The sequence below is a fragment of the Agelaius tricolor genome, unplaced genomic scaffold, assembly GCF_023055355.1.
Source record: "Agelaius tricolor isolate 1412-34295 unplaced genomic scaffold, bAgeTri1.0.p SCAF_3, whole genome shotgun sequence".
Taxonomy (NCBI): Eukaryota; Metazoa; Chordata; class Aves; order Passeriformes; family Icteridae; genus Agelaius; species Agelaius tricolor.
Genome location: NW_027269263.1, coordinates 50,243,515 through 50,262,828, shown reverse-complemented (window position 1 = coordinate 50,262,828; position 19,314 = coordinate 50,243,515). Strand labels below are relative to the sequence as shown.

At 43.4% G+C, this 19,314-nt stretch overlaps 1 protein-coding gene across 4 annotated transcripts in view; it reads left to right on the top strand.

Moving 5' to 3' along the window:
- The first annotated feature begins 2,492 nt into the window (after positions 1-2,492).
- Positions 2,493-19,314, top strand: part of TRABD (TraB domain containing) — a 30,696-nt gene continuing 13,874 nt past the window's right edge. Inside the window, exons 1-3 of one of the 4 annotated variants that reach the window (XM_071423808.1) lie at positions 2,493-2,626; positions 14,518-14,580; positions 16,720-16,798. In XM_071423808.1, coding sequence (XP_071279909.1) covers positions 14,557-14,580; positions 16,720-16,798 — 103 coding nt within the window. In that variant the 5' untranslated portion in view covers positions 2,493-2,626; positions 14,518-14,556. Of the gene's footprint in view, positions 2,627-14,517; positions 14,581-16,719; positions 19,305-19,314 lie in introns of those variants that run through there. The other 3 variants (XM_071423811.1, XM_071423809.1, XM_071423810.1) reach the window with 3 other exon arrangements.

The following is a 19,314-nucleotide window of genomic DNA, read 5'->3' as shown; positions in this document are numbered from 1 at the left end:
GCAGTCATGCAGGCTCTTGCAGAGACACTGCAGTTGTCAGAGGGATCCCTGGCACAGGACTGGCACAAGGGAACCTCTAAGAAAGACCTCCTGCTGGCAGTGGTCCTCGCTTTTGATGAACTTCCTCCCATTTCAGCCCTCCCTCTCCACTTTCAGAAGTGTTGTGCACCACAAGCAAAGCTGAAACAGCACAGGCAGAATCTCCAGCCACATGGTTTCGTGTCAGTAGAGACCTGCATCTTACTTTAGTCCTTGTAAAGGCATGTTCAGCTAGCACAGCTCTTGCTGAGTCAGCAAAGGAAACTGCCTGCAGTAAGTATACACAAAAGTACCAACACTGTTGACATAATCAGGGTGCAGCATCACAAACTAAAATAAAATCAGGCCAGCAAGGTTCACAGTATTCCCAAAAGCACAGGGCTTGTCAATCAGATCAGATCATATCAGGTGAGGTATTTCCTGCAGGCTAAGGCAGTGCTCCCATGCTCTGACCAAAAACTCATTGAGCTTTTGCATCTGGGAAGCTTGGGGAGAGATCTGTAGCCTGTCAAGGGGTTCACAGGGTTTGAACAAAACACCATTGGTGGTGTAGGAGGAGCTGCAGTCAAAAAAATACTGAACTGTCACTCAGTATCAGTATCAGCTTGAACCAAACACATGACACTGCAAATAGCTGGGGCTTGAGTATTAACCTGGCACACAGTGATAGCTGAGCAAATCTGAGGATAAAATCTGTGATCAGCTGTGTAAGGGACACTACTGCAACTTGATATTCAGGCTGCGGAGCATAAGGGCCTCTCTTGCTGCTTAGCCAAAGTTCACAGGGCTTTACCTGCTACAGGACAGCCTGTGGAGGATCTGGCACCACAGAAAGCTTCTGGCTGGGCAAGGCTGATGATTGGAAAAGGTGGGATTAGAAGCAGGCTCAGAAGCAAGCAGCTGTGGTCAGGGGGAGCAGCTGCATCTAGGGCCAACGTCCTTGTATGCCGAAGAAGCCATCAGGCACACTCCTCAAATGCATCAATCAACTTGTTCTGATCTAGCAGAGTGTCCCATCTTTCCTGGTGGCCTTCACTCACCAGTTGTGGGGGGAAAAAAAAGTCTTTGGAATCAGTGTACAGCACTAGATTAAAATGCCCAAAGTGAATATTTTTTTCCTTTTATGTCAGACATTGGATGGTTCTTCCTCAGAATTGAAGGTCTGTGTATCTTGCACCTTATTTGATTCATTCACACGTGAAATGCCTGCTCTGTGCTTTTATAGCAAGTTGAAGCAGGAAGTAAAACTCCCAATTGTCTCAACATGTCTGGACTTGATTTCCACATACCACATAGTTGCAAAGCTCAGCCTAATCCTAAACTAACCCAGGATGTGAAGTAAGAAAAACTAAGAAAACAAACCTTCACATCCGTTCAAATGAAACTGTATTTAGACAACAAATGTGTGCTCAGACTAAATGGGTGTTTAAGCCATACTGTCACAGAACTGTCACTTATCAGAAACAGAACAGAGAAACAGGAAAAGGACAGAGACAATTCCAAGACACAACCAGTTGTTATAATCAACTCTTGACGCATTTTTCTGAAAACAAATGTTTTCTTGACCAGTAAGATATTTTTATGTGCCAGCCTAGTAATTTGGAGTATCACCAGACGCCCCTTGTACTTAGAGAGGTGGCGTAACACAGATTATTCATGTTTTGTGGGCGAATCATTTAACTCTTCCAGCAGGAGAGGCTCACTGCAAGAAAGAAAGCGAAGGGCCTGAACAGCAGTGGCAAGCAGGGCTGCACATCGAGGAAGTAATGGATAAATTCAGAGATGACATCGTTTGGAGCGTGATATCCCTGCGATTTCAGTCTTCATTAGCCCCACGGTATGTTTTCACATGGACGCTCCGTGCAGTCCCACCCCTGAGGGCTGTCCCTTACTCCTTACACCCGTACGCATTTCCAGTCCAGGGCTCCCAAGGACGGTCCCAGCAGGCACGGACACCTGGGCAGTGCTGCGGGCTCCCAGGCCAGGGCTTGAAGATCGCTGCCAAGCCTGCCCCGAGCCGGGCTCGGCCGAGAGCGGCCGCCGCGGCCACAGGGTTGCTTCACCAGTACAGAGACAAGCAGCCTCAGAGACGTGGCTCAACTCCCTGCCAGAAGGGCCCCCACCCCCCACGGAAGCTGAAGGCACCCGCTGATTGGCAGCCCCGCCCGCTCCCCTCCGGGGCTCCCGCAGAAATCCCGAGAGCCCCTGACGGTCCTTCCGCCGGCACGGATCCGAGCGGCCGCTGGGCTCGGCCCGGACACGGGGCTACGCGGCTCCGGCCCGCAGCGGAGCGGCCGCCGGCGGAGGAGCCACGCGGGGCGAGCGAGGGAGGACAGGGAGGAGGGGCCGGCGGCGGGCGGGCCCGGCGGGTCTAGCGGGCTGGGAGCTGTAGTCCGCTGCCGCTCGCTGCTGCCCGCCGCCGCGCAACCCGGAGCGGAGGAGGACTACAGCGCCCAGGGTGCCCCGCGGCGGCCCCGCCCCGCGCTGACTCGTGCAGCACGTTGTCCGGCTAACGCGCCCCGCGCCCGCTCCGCCCGCAGCGCCCGGCCAGCGGCGGCTCCGCCGCTCCCATCGCCCGGCACGGCAGGTCAGCGGGGACGGGGGCCGGCCGCGCTGCCGCGTCCCTCCGGGCCGGGGGGCGGCGGGGCCGTGCTGGGGCCGACCCCGGTCGTGGCGGGCGCGTGCAAGGGGAAGCGGATGGGGGGTGCCGCGGTTCTCCCGGTACCCCGCAGGAGGGGAGGGGGCTGCGAGCGGCGCGGCCGTGTCCCCTCGCTGCTCGCTCTTAGCACGCACCCGGCCCTGCCCCGTCAGGTGCCGGCCCGGAGGTGCTGCCGGGCAGCGCCTGCTCGGGCAGCGCCCGCTCGGGCAGGGAGGTGGCCGGGGCGCGGCGGCCCTACTCGCTCCCGTTGCTGGAAGCGCTCCCCGGGCCTGGCGAGAGAGTTGTAGCCAGGGCTGGTCTGGCGCTGCCCCGCCGGTGACCCCGCGGGCGGCGGGGCCGAGGGGCCTCTCCTCGCGAGCTCCGCCTCGTAGCGGGCGGGCTGAGGCCATCGGCCCCGCTCGAGGGGCGAGGGGAGGCCAGTGCCCGGTGCCCGCCGCCTCCCGGGGCGGCCCGCGAGGAGGCCCGCGCTGCCCTGCCCTGCTGGCCGGGGAACTGCGGCCGGGCAGGAAACTCGGGGGGAAATGCTGCTCTGGGGCCGGTTGTAAGGTCCTGGGCCCGCTTGTCTTCAGCTCTTTCGTTATGGCTGTTCACTGGTTTGGGGGTTCACGGACGTGGCACAACGCTCCTCGTCCAGGTGTTCGGTGATAAGAGCGTGGGATTTGTTTGGTTCTGGCGGAAAGCTGAGGAAAAGCTGAGACTCACAGTTTTTCTTCTTTTTTTTTTTTTTGGGTCTCTAAACAGTTGTGTCTTTTTTTGAATTCACCTCTGAAAATAGTTCAAATTAACCTAGCTCTTGAACATAATTCGTGTCACAGGCATAGCCTGGGCACTTCTCTTGAGGAAAATACATGTACTGATGCAGATGTCCATATAACAGAGGTGTTTATTTTTGCTAGCTTTCTGGAAGAAAGAGAGTATTTTTCTTTGGTAAAACTTCGGAGAAAGTTGCAACTGATGGGTTGGAAAAGTGAGAGAACGAGATGGTCTTTTACAAGTTAGATGCTGTTTTGCAAATGTGGTGGTGACAATACTAGTCTTAAAAAATACCCAGGGTGTCTAGAATGACACTTCTCCATTTTGTAGAGTTGTGTATCTGTGCAACTACTGTCCACCTCCTTAATGGAGGTATTCCTTCTTTGAAAGCTAACAGAGTAAAGCAAAAAAAAAAAAATTAAAAACCCAAGCCAAACAGATTCCAGAGGTTTCTCATCTGTATTTTAGTAGGGGATAGACATTACACAGTAGGGGAAAAATGTATCCATTTAATTATTCTAAGCTAAATGAGTTTATTAATTAAAATATCTGGGTTGTGGCTGTGGCACTGGTTTGTGCCCTGCTGTTGGTGGCAGTAGACTTTCAAGATTCAGTAACTTGAATTGACTATTCTATTGTAAATCTCAATTTTAGGTTGCTTATTGTAAATTTCAGTCCTCACAGTGTCTGGCACTCTGGCATCTTAACTGTACACCACTTGGATATTGTGTAGCTTGGTGCTAGAAGAGTTATATTGATTTTTCAGTGTATTCTCTCTTCCATATGGTAAAAATGATGAAACACTGCTGCTGCTGCCACCACAACTGTGAATGAGCCACGTGGTATTGCCGTCTATTTGTGGGAGAGTCATACGAGTGGTTTTTTTTAAAAGATTACTTTTTGGAAAGCATCTTCTTGTTCCTTATTTGCTATTCAGGAAAAGTGCAGAGAGAGATTTGGGGCAGTCTTTGAAAATGTAGAAATGAGAGCAGGCCAGAGATAAGTGTGCTCCAGATTTAATGGGAGTGGTGTGTAACTGTGTCTGTCTGAAGTGATATCACAGCATGTGCTTTGCCAGCCAGTGCCAGTAGGAAAGAAGGATTCTGTAGCTCTCCTTGTCCTGTCAGGAAACAGGACACTGGCTGTCTTTCATAGATGATTTAGTACAAAATCTGACCAATATATTCTCTTGGTGATAGTTGTTACTAGTTTAGAAACGTATTTGCAAATACCTTTGTTACTTGAATCTGAGATCAGATCTTCAGATATGGAACGCTTTTTTAAAGGCCCATTCAAATTTCAGATGGTTTGAACATGTTAGTTAATACTGCAGTTCTGTATTTGAACTTAAAACTTTTGTAGTGAAAACTCGTTTTTCCCTTTCTAATAAAGGACATGAGGAACATAACTTTAACATTAAACCACAATTTATAGATTTGTATGAAAATGTGCATGCACTCAGTGACAAGTTCTTTTCCTATACACTTCTTTTTCTTGTAATTAAAAAAAAAGTAGAGGAGCTCTTTTCTACTCCTGCCTCCTTCCTTCCTTTGCCTTTAGTTGACCTGTCTTGCAGTTTTGATTGAAATCACTGAGGGATGCAGGATCTTAGCATGTCCACGTGCAAGAATTTAAATGTCCTGCTGACCCTGCCTATCAAGCACTGCACTGGAGCTCCTGGAGTGTGTCTTCCAGCGGGTAAGCCCTTCAGGCTGTCTGCTGAATAACTCTGTCTCTATTGATAGTGCGACATCCTGCTCTTATGTTGAGAAGTCTGTCTATCTCAGGAAGGGTGTGCATGCTTCTGAGAGAGAGCAAGAGCCTACACCATGGCTGAACAACACCATGACTACTGGTGAAATTGAAGAAAGTGTCCCATCACCTGCGTGCTGCATCTGGAGATGCTGATCTTGCCTTGCTAGGGTGCATATCTTGCATCTTGCACTGGTGGCTGTCCTTCAGAAGGACAGCAAGACAGCTGGTTACAGTGTAGCCTGCAAAGAAGGCCTGTGTGTGAGGAGCTGGGATCAGGAGTTGCTGAGGGGTTTTCTTGTTTCTTGGGAGGCAGCAGATAGTCATGGAAATACAAGTGTTGTTTGTTGGTGTTTTATATATATATATATATATATATATCTATATCAGGAACAGTGTGGCCAGCAGGAGCAGGGAGGTCATTCTTCCCCTGTACTCGGCACTGGTGAGGCCACACCTTGAGTGCTGTGTCCAGTTCTGGGCCCCTCAGTTTGGGAGGGACGTTGAGACGCTTGAGCGCGTCCAGAGGAGGACAATGAGGCTGGAGAGGGGCTGGAAACACAAACCCTGTGAGGAACGACTGAGGGAACTGGGGGTGTTTAGTCTGGAGAAAAGGAGACTCAGGAGTGACCTTGTCACTGTCTACAACTCCCTGAAAGGTGGCTGTAGTCAGGTGGGGGTCGATCTCTTTCACCAGGCAGCAACTGATAGAATGAGGAGGACATTGTCTCAAGCTGTGTCAAGGGAAATATAAAAAGAGAGTGTTTAAAAGAGAGTGGATGTGGCACTCAGTGTCATGGTTTAGTTGAGGTGTTAGGGCATGGGTTGGACTCAATGATCTTTAAGGTCTCTTCCAACCTAGTCATTCTGTGAATTCTGTGAATATACTGAATTGGTTAGGTGCAGAGTCCTTTACAGGTTAAATGAGTGGTGCAACAGCTGGAGGGACTTGGAAGTAGAACAGCTTTCCTGTGAGTGTGTCAACAGTACTGAATTGTTAGTGTTATCATAGGGCTTCTGTGACTGCAGGCTGGAATTTGCTACCCTGGAGCTTTCTCTCTGAGGAGTTTTTCTTCAGTTCTCTGCCACAATAGAGCTGTATTTCTTTACTTGTTGCCAGAAGATGGGCTCATGTCATGTAACTGCTTTCAGCTTTGTGTTCACATAATGATTTTGAAAGAGTAGGTCAGCTTGTTCAGAGATAGTGTTTGGAGAGTAGGATGAAAGGGAGAGGCAAAAGAACACTACTGATAAATAATGTGCTTGGCAGTTTGTCAAAATTATTTGTCCTCTGAAATCCGAATTTTAGCATCATAAGGATCGTGTTTCAAAATGTTTATAACAAAAGTGAATGTGTCTGCTGGTAACTTTTGAGATGCACCTTCTGCATATTTCAGCAGACAGCCATTGACACCACAGAACTTCTTCACTCGTTTCCTTTGCTTGCTGCTTGTAGGCAATGAACAGAGTGGAAGAGCTGCTTCTTGTAGAACTCCATACACATGCAGCAGCTGTGCTATTTCCCTTTTGTTCTGCTTACGAACCACAACACTTAGGAGTGTTTTGCAGAGGATTTTCCAAAACCAGTAGTATCACTTTGTTCATAGCTTTACGTGGCCTGGAAGGAGATGTACTGATAACTTACCCTAAGCTGCTGAATACAGGAAAGTCCAATAAAATTATTTTGGTTCTAGATCTTTGCTGAATTCACAAAATTCACGTTGGAATGCAATAGGAAGGTGACTGGAATAGATGTGTAGGGTCTAAAAAACTGCCAGTTTCTGAATGTCTGTCCAGACTTGAGCCACATCACTGTGGTCTTTCTGTCCCACGTTTCTAAATTTAGCAGTATATTTGTAACCTCTGCAACCTCTTAAAAGAGTAAGGATTTGGGCTTATGTTTGTTCATAAATCTTCAATGCAGTGCATTAGCATCCTGAGTCACCTCATACTTACTCATTTCATCCAGTAGCCCGAGTCAGTGTAATTAGCAATAACTTGTAAAACCACAGAGCATATGAGAATGCTTTCTTGTCTTTCACCCATAAACGTGTTTTTAGTGTCCCAGGCCACATATGCTCATGTTTCAACACCTCCTTTCAAGCAAAATTAATGTAGTTGTCTTTGACTTTCATGTTTTAACTACCAAAGCCTGCAAATGGACATTGACTCTAGTGTGCAGGTACCTGAGTTTAGGCTGCATAAGTCTCCACAGTTCCTTTTGCAGGAAAACCTCATTGATGCTCAGAGGGTAAAAATACGCATTTTGAAATTTGTGAACTTCTGAGTCGTGAGAAACCAGAGCCATGCTCTACAACCATCTGTGATTACAGAACCAGTTGCTCAGTTGAGTTTCAAAGGCGTGGGTTTGTGTCAAAGAGATAACATGCAATATGTGGAGTAGGTCACCTTAGTGATAATTTTGAAATACATTCCAATTTCTGAATTTGTGGCTGTTACATTAATTGGTAGACAGGTCTCCACAGATGCATCCTTCTGAGTATGAACAGGCTATCAACAGAGTAGACACCATTTGGAGCTGATGATTGTTTGCAAACATTTGTGAGATTTCTGTGCATAAGTATGGAAAAGTCTCATCAATCTTAAATACTCTGTTTATGTTGCAGAGTGTGAGACTTAAGAGGTTATCTGTTATTTTGGTTTTGCCTTCTTAGTAGGTTAAATGTTAAGCATGGAAGGTGCTTTGTTAGGTATTTCAGACAGTAAGTAAAGAATGCAGCAGTTTGTCAGTGGGAGAAAAGTTTGGTCTGTATCTTCTGAAGTACTGATATGCCTCTTCTGTTTACATAAAATAAGTGATCCTGTTAAACGGTAGCAGTATTCAAATGAGATGTGCTTATGCAGTGCATAATATGAATGTAAAGTACAGGCTATACCAGCTAAATCAAATATCCATTGCTAGTGAAACTGCAGGTTTAGAGGATGAAAGGCACGCAGTACTCTTAATGCACATAGGTGCAGGTAAATTTTTATTGCTGCATCTCATGCCAAGCTGATGGAAGCTGTGTTCTGGCCAAGGATACTGGTGTGAAAGGACTCACACACGAGTCTGTTTGTGACGTAGTCTTTTGTGTGTGCCTGTAGCTCATGTCCAGTGCAGGGCAGTTTTGGCTCAGTTGTAGCATGACCTGTGTGAGGTGTTCTATATTCTCACTGGAGGATTCCCACCTTATTGTTCGACAGCTTGCTCTAAAATTCAGTCCTCAGCCTATCTCTTGTCTTTCTCACAGCAACTTTAGAGGAACAAGGATGGGTGGTGGTGCCTTGTTACTAGGAGGAAGTGCTGTCCTGTGGGGTACGTGGGGATCCTAGAAGGACCAATGATTAAAAAGAAAGGAAAATTCTGATTGCAAAATTGAAATGCTTTGAAAGTTCCATGAGCCTTCTAACTACTTGTTTAGCTACCAGAGGTCAAATTTGTAGGCATATTTAAGCATTCATGTACCTCAGTTACTTATTTGTAAACAGGAACGTATGTACAATCCTATCTCAGAGGCTACAGGATTAACACTGATTGACACAAGAGAAGTGGGTACTTTCTGCAATGTTAGTGAATACTGTAGCTATCAAAAGCACTAATAGATACATTTAGATTTGTTTGTTGAGGAGATCAAACACAGAAATTTTTGCCTGTTCCTTTCAATAAAAGGTGGAATAAGCTATAGTTTGGTGACTCCTTTCCTAGTTTCTTTACTAGCTATTCTGATGTGTGTGCAGCACATAGAAAATACAGAACAATTATAAGACTATGGACAACTTTTATTTCCCTCTTGCAGTGTCAACATGTTGAGGAAGCAAAGTGCTGCTTCTGAATTTCTGTATAGCTCAGAAGGAGGAAAACATCCAATAAAAATCTTGTTAAAAAGTAGCTGGCTATGTTGTTTTATGGGTAGGAGCATGAGAGGTTTTTTGAGAGCTTTTTTATCGATTCAGTTGAATCACTGTCTGAAGGAAGCAAATTTAGACAAGACATTAAAGGAACAAGTTTAGCCCTACTGTAGGAGGATGCTGTAATGAATTGTCTGTGTGGTGGTTGAATTTTCTCACTGAACTACCTCATTGAAATTAAACAGGAAAGGACCTTTTGTTCTTTAACTTGTCTTGCTAGAAGCTGATCTGTGAGTGCATGTGCCTCTTGTGTTCTTGAGACTGCAAGCTAGGAGAGTTTCAGATGCCTAAATATGAAGCTGGAACCGAAACACTTTGGTTGACTAAGGCTATCAAGTATGAAAAATGAGTTCATGAGAAGATTTTGTGCAAAGAAGTGCTGCTGAAGCTGGTTTATATTAGGAAGACTCAAGGGCTGATGTGAAATAGCATGGCAGGGAGTTCTTTCTGCCTCTGCTTTGCCAGCATCTGTGCAGGGAAAGCATTGCTAGAAGATGTTGAACTTTTCTGTGTGTTCCTTTCTGAACTTGCTATTTTGGGGGGAAGAGTATAATGCCCATGTGCATGGGGAAAAATACAGCCCCTCTTTGGCAGTACTTTTCTCAGTAGCAATGGCTGTCCTGTGTGTGCTGGAGGAACAAGAAGAGCTTGAGAGGAAATAGGTGCCTATCAATAGACATGAGTAATGGCTAAATTCTAGGTTTGCAGTTTATTTGGTGGTCTCAAAAATTCCTGTTTGGTTGCCTAGGTATTTTAAGAGTTGGCTAAAGGGCTTCATTTTTTCACGTGTGTATGTATAAACAACAATTTTTAATGGCCCAGTGAATGGCAGGTCCCCTCAGTCTAACAAAGATGCATTAAGCACAAGAATTCCATTCGCCTGGGAAAAAGGTGTTTGAGGTGGAGATTCAATCATCATTCAGTCATCAATCACCCCTCTTTGTTTATTTAAAAAAAAATAATTTTCTTGGTAGTACTCCAACCAGGAGAATGAATCCCTGATTAAGACAGTCTCCTGGCAGATAAGAGAACAGAAATACTTCCTAATCTCTGATCTTTATGAGTGCCTAAAAGCTGAGTCTCCCAGTGCATCTGAAAGAAGTGCACTGTCATGTCTCATATTTTCAGTATATGATAGATCTTACAAGGGGCTCTTCCAGGCCTTTGAAGTAGCTGGAGGAGGGAAATTTGATTGGTTTCACATGTTCATGCCAAATCTCATGGTAAGCAGAACTTGAGGTTATGAGATATTGCAGTATACATATTATGGAACACTGTCAATAATAGTCTGAACAGTTGTTTTTTTGCCTGTGACTTTTCAGCTTGGGGTTGGATTTCCTTCTGTTCCCTGGCAAGTTCTGCGGACCACCTCTTTTTCACAAGCACCTCATCTAATCTTAGTGATGTTTTTCTCCTGGAGGAGCAGTGCTGTGTGTTGCACCTCTAAATGACTGTGAGACTCTTCCCTGCTTGCCAAAATAGTTTAAAATTCACCTATGTGTGAACAAGCACAAACAAATAAGATGCCTTGTTACCTTGTGTCATTTCTTTAGGAAAGTAAACTTTAAAAAAAAAAAAAAAGCCCAGAACACAGGTTAGAAAATTAAACTCCAAGAAATTTGAAATGCATGGATGTAAATTGTTCAAATGGTGCCAGAATTTGATCTGAATTGGCCCCTTTTCTTGCTATTGGACATGGTGAAAGGAAGTGCATACAGATTTGTGCATTTCAGTTGGTTATCTGTGTAACAGCAAGGTACATTCAGTCCTCTCTCAGAGGCCTCAAATTATATTTCAAATATCATAGCACTCACATACCTTCCATGAATACATAGAGGTACAAGGATAGTGTCTTTCACATGGATGAGCTAGATCCGCCTGGAGTCCAAGGTATTTGACTAATTCATAAATACATGGATTTTTGCCAGTGCTGCCAATGAGGATGCTGCTAGCTGAGTACCCAGCCTCGCCTGTACTCTAGTGAGTCTAGAACAAGTCTTCTGCATGGAAAATTTCAGCTCCAATGTAACTTGAGCAGATCTAAACACCTGAAAACAAGGGCATAAAATCCTGGATTGGAAGGGATCTTCAACATCCAGTTCCAACTTTCCTGCAGTTGACAGAAGCACCTGTAACTAGACCAGGTTGCTCCAAACTCCATTCAGACTGGCCTTGAGCTCTCACAGGGGTAGGGCATCCACTGCCTCTTCGGGCAACCTCTTCCAGTACCTCACCACCCTGACAGTAAAGAATTTTTTCCTGATATCTAATTTGAATCAACTGTCTTTCAGTTTGAAGCCATTCCCCCTTGTTCTGTTAGTACAGCTCTTGTAAACTATCCCTTTCCATAGTTTTTGTAGGCTCCTTTCAGGTACTGGAAGGCTGCAATTAGGTCACCCAAAGCCTTCTCTTTTCCAGGCTGAACAACCACAATTGTCTCAGCCTTTCCTTGCAGGAGAGGTGCTCTGGCCATCTAACCATCACGGTGGCTTCCTCTGGACTCAGTCCAACAGGTCAGTGTCCTTCCCTTGCTGGGGACCCAGCCCTGCAGGTGGGGTGTCACCAGAGCAGAAGGACAGAATCACTTCCCTCTCCCTGCTGGCCACGCTGCTTTGGATGCAGCCCAGGACACAGCTGCCTTTCTATGCTGCAGGTGCACATGGCCAGGTTGTGTCCAGCCTCTCATCCACCAGCACCCCCAGGTTCTTCTCAGCAGGGCTGTTCTCAGTCCCTTCATCCCCAGCCTATATTGATAATGGGGGGTTGTCCCAACTCAGGTGTAGCACCTTGTACTTATTAAACCTCATGAGATTGCCATGGGCCTGCTTGTCCTAGAGGAGAAAGGTGGCAGACTTGCCCGTCATTGTGGCTGCACACTCTCTCACCTGGCCATGGAAGTATTGTTCCATGGATTCCCTGGAGCTGAAAACAGCAGTGAAACACTGAGCTGGAAACAGCTTGTTTTCTCCAAAGGTATAGGTCAGTTAAAAACCGGTGCTAGTTAGCTTGAGTAAACTTCAAAGAAGATCTCTCCCCCACCCCCACCAGTATCAGACATATAATATAGTCAGTAGTGAGAATGGGATGATGTTTTCTAAAATGTCACTTGGCGGGAAAAAATACCATGTAGTGCTTCTGTAGAGGAGTCTATTTTTAAAACAAAACTAGCGCTTCATTAGTTTGAAGAGTAGTCTGTAGATAAGAGACATATTTTCAAATGCCAGCAGACCTTAATCAAACTTAGAACTTTAGGTTGTATTTAGGGCCAGCTGATTCACTGACAGAAAAACATTGTGGTATTTTGCACACAAACCAATTGAGAACCAAGCCTAGAGCTGAGCATCAGAGTATTGGTACACTGGGTGATGCTGCAGTTGAAGAAGTATTTTCTCAGAGGGCAATTGGTTTCAGGATCTCCACTTCATACTGTTCCTCAAGTTTTGGTGCTGCAGTTCTTCCTGCAGCTGTTTCATCACGTGAACTAAAAATGCCTTGGTAGAGTGGGAGGGAAAAAGTGGTGTTTTTTTAAACTGAGCCTGCTTTCCAGTGTGGTTTACTGTCTAAGCCAACAAGTAGTTAAGCCAGTCTCTCAGAGACAGGACAGGATAAAAAGAGGCGCTGAGTTTACTTAACCCCACAAAACTGAGAGACTGTCTGAAGTGAGGTGTCTGTGGGTTGGTGTGTGCCAGTCAGGTTGCAGGTGTCAAGGCAGGGGTTTCCTTCTGCTGTACTCCTTTAGATCTGTCCACACTCATAAATTGGGGAAATACTGAAGCAGAAGAGCAGTTCAGCTTCACCTGCCATTTCAGCTTACTCTGACATCCAGATTTCCTTGACTTGACTCCTTCGAAGGCAGGAAGGTCCTGATTTTAAAATTGTGCCTTGTAGCACAACCGCTGGAGTGCTTATGTTGCCTGTGCAGACTTCTTGCATGTTTTTGAATCATTTGTTTTAATGAACCTCTTGGACTGTGAGCAGTGTGTATTTTTTTGTTTTAATGAGGTATTTGCCTCGCAGCTCAGGAGTTGTGTCTGTAGCTGTTGCCTGCTCAAGATGTGTTCATGGGAATTTTGCTCTAGAGACCATGCAGAAGCCAGGGTTTTGGCCACTCTGCTTTTTTCTTGCCCAGCCTGCAGCTGTAATCTCGGGTTTGCTGGCTGACCATGAGCAGTGGACAGCCAGAAGGCATAAAATCCTGAAATCCCTCTGCTGTATGGTGGGAGATGTGCCAGTGGACAGAATTACACTCACTTGCTTCATACTGCCCAGGCAAATGCTCTTTTGAAGAAACCTATTTTAAGCAAAGCTAAAAAGTAAAATGGCTTTCTAGAAACCAGAATGCAGAGCACTGATCTGACTGCAGGAGACTTTTGTATTTGGGGAAGGGGGAGGCTTGCCATCACATTTGTGTGCTGAAGTATGCTGTCACCCAAATGCCAGCCAGCTTTTCTCCAGCCTCATCTGACCATAGGGCAGGAGCCAGACTTGTCTGTCCACTCCTCAGAGCGGGACTGCAAATGTATTCCATGAATAAGTTGTTCAGGATTGCTCACTCTCTATTTAATAAAATAAAACTCTGATCACATGTACTGTGAAATAGCTCAAATGGAGGTAGCACAAAATGCTGTAGTAAAGAAGCATCACTTTCTTGGAGTGCTTCAATATTAGTGGATGGCAGTGAGAATAAGCAGAATGAGCTCTAGTCATGCATCCAGTGTCATGTGCAATCCCCTCAGAGTACCACCCAAGTCCAATCACAGCACTCTGCCAGCATCACAGAGAACTTTGGACATCATCTCTATCGTTAAACTAAAACATGGAAACCATTCAGTAAGGGTTTAAAAACCTAGTTTCATGGGTTTGTCACACAGATACTAGCTGACTGATCTTCTAACCCTGGCATATTTATAAATATATGTATTTATATATTTATATATAAATATGTATATGCAGATAAAACAACACATATGACTATAGTTAAATATTAAGATTGTGACTGCTCTCATATTCTGTGCAGCAGTAAAATACTAGAAATATAGATGATTCCTAGAATCTGCCTAAAAACTGTCTTGATGTAGTTGATATGAACTAGACAGAATTACTGACTAAGTTGAGTAAGATTTTTGCTGTTGCAGAAACTGTTCTCTGGCTTGAGCCACCTCAAGAACCATACTGAAACAGGCTGGTTTTATCTGGGGGAGTTGCTGTTGGTTTGTTCTGGTTCTCTGAATGGCAATAGAGTTGAAGAAGTGACATTTGTGCCTCTTCACTTTGCTGCTTTTATTACTCAACCTTTATTAGAGATACATAGATATATTTTTTTCCCCTTGGACAGTTCTTGAGCAAATATTCTGAGTTATGCCAATAATTTTTAATTCTCTCCCATTTGTTTTTACTTCTTGCAGTTCTTGTGTGGTTGGTGAAAATAAGCCTACGCTGCAGGAATGCAAGAGGAGCAACAGCCTGAGGTAGGGCTTGGAGATGAAGTTTGTATCTCAGTACAATCGCAGGGAAGGTCAAGAGTGAATCAGCCAGGTTCTTCCACTTATTTTTTGGGCAAGTTCTGCAAAGTCTTAGGACTGAGAATGCTGGTGTGAGACCCCTTTTAAAATGGGGATGGAGAGCTGAGTGCTATTTTTCTTGATACATTTAGGTTCTTTTCAGGTTCTCTTTCCCTCCAGTTGCAAAAGCTAAAATGGGTCTTTTCTATTGTTCTACTTGTAAGTGAGGAATTGCATAAAATCACTTAACCTATGAGATTAAACCTTTAGGAGGAAAAAGGTTTTGTGAGAAATTACAGAAATTGATTATATACAAATAATCTCATTGTACATGGCTGAAGTTCCTTGCCAAATTAAACTGAGATTCTTTTTCTATCCTTTCTGTTCCTTTCCTTCTTTTTTCATATCCATGTATCTCAAAACCTTTTTCTGGAATAATAGGTGAAACTCAGGAAATTTTTATTTTATGAAGTATAAGAACATCAGTTCTTTTGTCCTGTTAATAAAAAAAAGAACAACAGATTCCTAACATGGTGGCTTAGTGCTGTGCTCATTGCACTGTTGTGATGTTGTGATGACAAAGCCAGCACAAGTGATAGGATTAATTCCATATGTTACAGATAGATAAACTTTTCCAAAATATTGTTGTGACTAGACTTAACGTATGCAAGCCATATGTTGTGATCAAAAGCTGAGCTGGTGTTAAATTAGATTTGTGAATGTAATTGCAATTTGCAGTGTAATTTCAGTTTGCAGTTGTCAATGAACAGACTTCTGCTTTGTAGTGAAAGGATGATGTGTTGCTGTGACTGTTTTAAACTTTGCACTGTAAAGCTGTTGTATGTTTTGAGTTTAGTCCATGAAATGTATCATAAATTTTTCCTTGCCTTCAGTGGGGCCACGGTAAGACTCAGGATTTATTTTCTCAAAATTCCTGTTTGGCATTATGGAATGAAAGAAGAAAATAATTACTCTTATAGAAAGCTCTTAACATTTGGGTGTGCTTTGTACAGCCTTGCTTTAAACCTTACCAGGTTAAGTACAAAGTACATAAACCAGTCATTTTAGCTAAAAAGCTGACAAGCATCAGGAGAGGTTGGCTGCCTGCTTGCTGACTCATTAATATTTTCTTTCCTTTGGAAAGTACTTTAATGATGATGGGTTCTCATCCCGTCTCTAACTTTTTGACTTAATGTTATTCAGAAATTCCAAATTCTTCCAATAATCATCCTGATTAAACTTTGAATTAAGATAGTTGCCTAAAGGTAGTTTATAATTTAGCTTTCCCTTACTCCTGAGTCTTTTCTGCACTAACTCTGCCTCTCTGGCTTGAATGACATTGGGTGAATGACAGGAATTATTTAAATTCTATGCATGGGTTTTAAAACTTGCCATTAAATTAAAAATCAGAAAGGTTTTTGTTAGCCAAAGACCTGTATCACATACTTCTAGGGATAATATCGAAGAGTCAGTCTTTGTGAATCTTTTCAATTGCCTTCTGTTCCTTTAGAGAGCAAAACTCTGCAGGTGCCTTGTATCTTTGATTTCTGATCTGTATAAAGTCAACATGCACATGAATTTTGTAAGGTTTGATGTGCATATTGTGTAATTGCCTTATTCCAATAAATACTTGGCCTGACTCTTCTAGAATGGATGTGTTTAGTCTTGTGAGTACTGATTAACTTTGTCAGACTCCTGACAGACTAGTGCTGGCCGGTAGTTGAGTCAAATGGTATAAAATAATTAGTGCACATTTTAGTTTTCAACACAAAGTGCTGTAGTAGCTGTAGTACTGTAGTAGTGTTAGAGATAAATTTGTTCTTTTTATCGAAAATCCCATTTATTTTAAAACTCTGTGTCAGGTATAAATATTATCTCTTAAAATAGGCATGAAGTAGTCCATTTTTAAGATGTTCTAGCTCATACTCAGGCAGCTAGGAAAAAATAGTTGTAAAATCACAGATATTTTGAACTGTGACACTGCTTAAATTATTTACTTGCTTGAATATTATTGGTAGGTTCAAATTGAGTAAACTCACAAAGGGAAAGATGTATTGAAACATTTCATTATAATTCCCAGCCTCCTTTTGAATTTGTTTCATACAGGCTGCTGCAGATCCAATGTCGTCCTCTGATGCACCAGAAGATGGCCCAAAGGGAGCGTCAAGTATATCACAGAATATCTGTATGTTTCTGGTTGGACTGGGGAGGGTGATCATACTGGAAGGGGTATTCAACTAAATGTCCTTGCCTTTTCCTTACCTAAAAGGGACAGGGCTGTTGACAAAAAGAGGAGATGCTAATGAAGACATAGCTGATTTAATCTGTTCTTGATTTGTTTCAAGGCCCAGTTGTGTAAATCAAATTTAGAAAGAGCAATGACATGTAGATTGTCGGTTTGCTGATCCCATACTTTCAAAAGTAAATATTTTTAGATTTAATAGGTACACTCAGCTATTGTTTTAAGCTTAGCTATTGCTTTCTAAGCCAGTGATGCATGAGTATATGTTTGCTTTGACTGTCTGGCATCTTGTGATATGATGGTGATGAGTTGTCCCAAATGGAAAGCTTTGCCCATGCTAGCATGATAATGTTTTGGCAAGCCTGCAGGATGTGGCAATAGAAGTATTCCAACCAAAACTGTCTTGTGAAGCCCAGGAAGAGTATATTTTCTTACCTGTTATTGGCAAGATCAGGTAATGACAGGCATTTCTTTCTCAAGAGGAAAAAACAAAGGCTTCTTAGGATTTACTTTAACTGTGTTGATGCACTGGTATTATATTAGTGTATCCAGTGCTGATTTGTAACAATAGGAGCATTCAGATTGTGCTTTCTGGCAAATAATAGGCTCTGAACTACCTTAGGGAAAATTAGTGTGTAACAATAACACTGCTGAATAATTCCTAGGGATCTCAGCTTTCATGGGAGCAATCAGAGCCTTGACTAAAGCTATGCAGACCTAAAGAAGCAGATTAATTTTTTATGTGGCTTTTTTTCCAGATATAGAAGTTAGTTCAATAAAAACCATAGCTGCACCTGAGAATGTTTTCCTTAATTGTGTCCTTAAATTATAACATCTGGTGCTGTACCACTATCACATTTTTTCTTCACATGAAACATTATTCAGTCTAGTATTGAGTATATGTGTGAGGTGAAAGCTTGAAAAGTAAATAGAAATTACACCTTTTAAGGGTTACCAAATGTGTAGAAACCACTTTCAGTTGGCGGAATCTGAATCATAAATGGCTTTAGGCTAGGAAAGTATTTGAGACAGGTATTACACACAGTTTCCCATGTATTATGTTCTCCATTAGACATCCACTTTTGACCATGGTGGGAGGTGGGATATTTGCTTAGGTGGGTTTTTGTTCATCTCCTATGGCTGCTTTTATAATTATGTGACTGAGAGTGCTACAAATGCAACAGCCTTACCTCTACTTCCTTTTCAGTCATGTTTTCCTTACCTCCTCCTCCTCAGCATCACTGTCTGGTTTGGCAGCAATATTGCCATAGCTCAGACAGTACTGATTGCAGCACACCATGTTCTGGGGTATTGACCATGAAGTAGCAGTTTGCTCAAATGCTAAGAAGGATGTTGAAGGGTTGCTTTTGGTTTTTTGGTTTGGTTTTTTTCTTTTGTTTGTTTGGTTTTCTTCTAATTTGGTGGGATTTTTGTTTGGTTGGTTTTGGTTTGGGGTTGTTTTTTGGTTTTTTTCATAAAGTCTTACAAGATTAGTATTTGTGGGACACAGCTGGAGCCAGAGCCACACAGCTAAACCAGATTCATAAAATGAATGTGTGGTAGCAGGCTGTAATTTATCTGCATCTTTGACATCCTGCCTACAAACTGTTCACTAATCTTTTTTTTTTTTTTTTATTCCCCTGGGCTTATGATCCTATTCCAGGCTTCTGGAGACCACTTGAGACTTCTGCTAACTTGTGCAGCAGCTTGCCAGAGAAAGAGAGTTGGTTGGAAACAAAACTCTGCTTTCCTGCTTGATACTTTTTTCCCCTAAGATGCATTACAGCTTTAAGATGACTCATTCAAAAGAACTTTAATTTCTCATTGATATAGAGTTAAAGCTTCTCTGTCTCAGTCAATGAGGCTACCTGGCAATGAGCATCTGTGACAAAGCTGATAGATCCTCCTGTTTTCCATACAGGAAGCTTGACATAGAGGAGCTAAACTCACTTTGTACCATTTTGATCTTAAATAGTTGTTGAATCTAGGGAAGAATGATTGGATACCTGACCAAAATACCTCTTGAGGTTTAATTTTCTTGTGTACTGATCCCTGGTGTGTTAATCACAGAAAAGGCTAAGATTGGTACTGTAGGTATCCTATATGTGCCAGTATGTGGAGGTGACTTTGCCATCATATTCACACCAGTGTCCATGTGTTGCTATTGTTTATATAGATAAGAATCCCAAAATGGAACACTTTGGGTTTAGAATTTAAAAAATGCTTTTTTTTTTTTTTTTCTTTTTCTCTAATTTAGTGTATACCTTTTCTAAGTATTCTTTGCTTCTCTGTCCACCTCACCTGCCACACAGCTTCTCTCTTTCCCTTACTGAACTGCGTGGACAACCTGTCCCAGTGTCCACAGGGTAGGAAACCTGGACTGAGACCCATGCTTGGAGGCAGCCTCTCCAGTGATGGCACTCTCAATGATGTAGCTTCAGAATTGAATGTAAGATTAC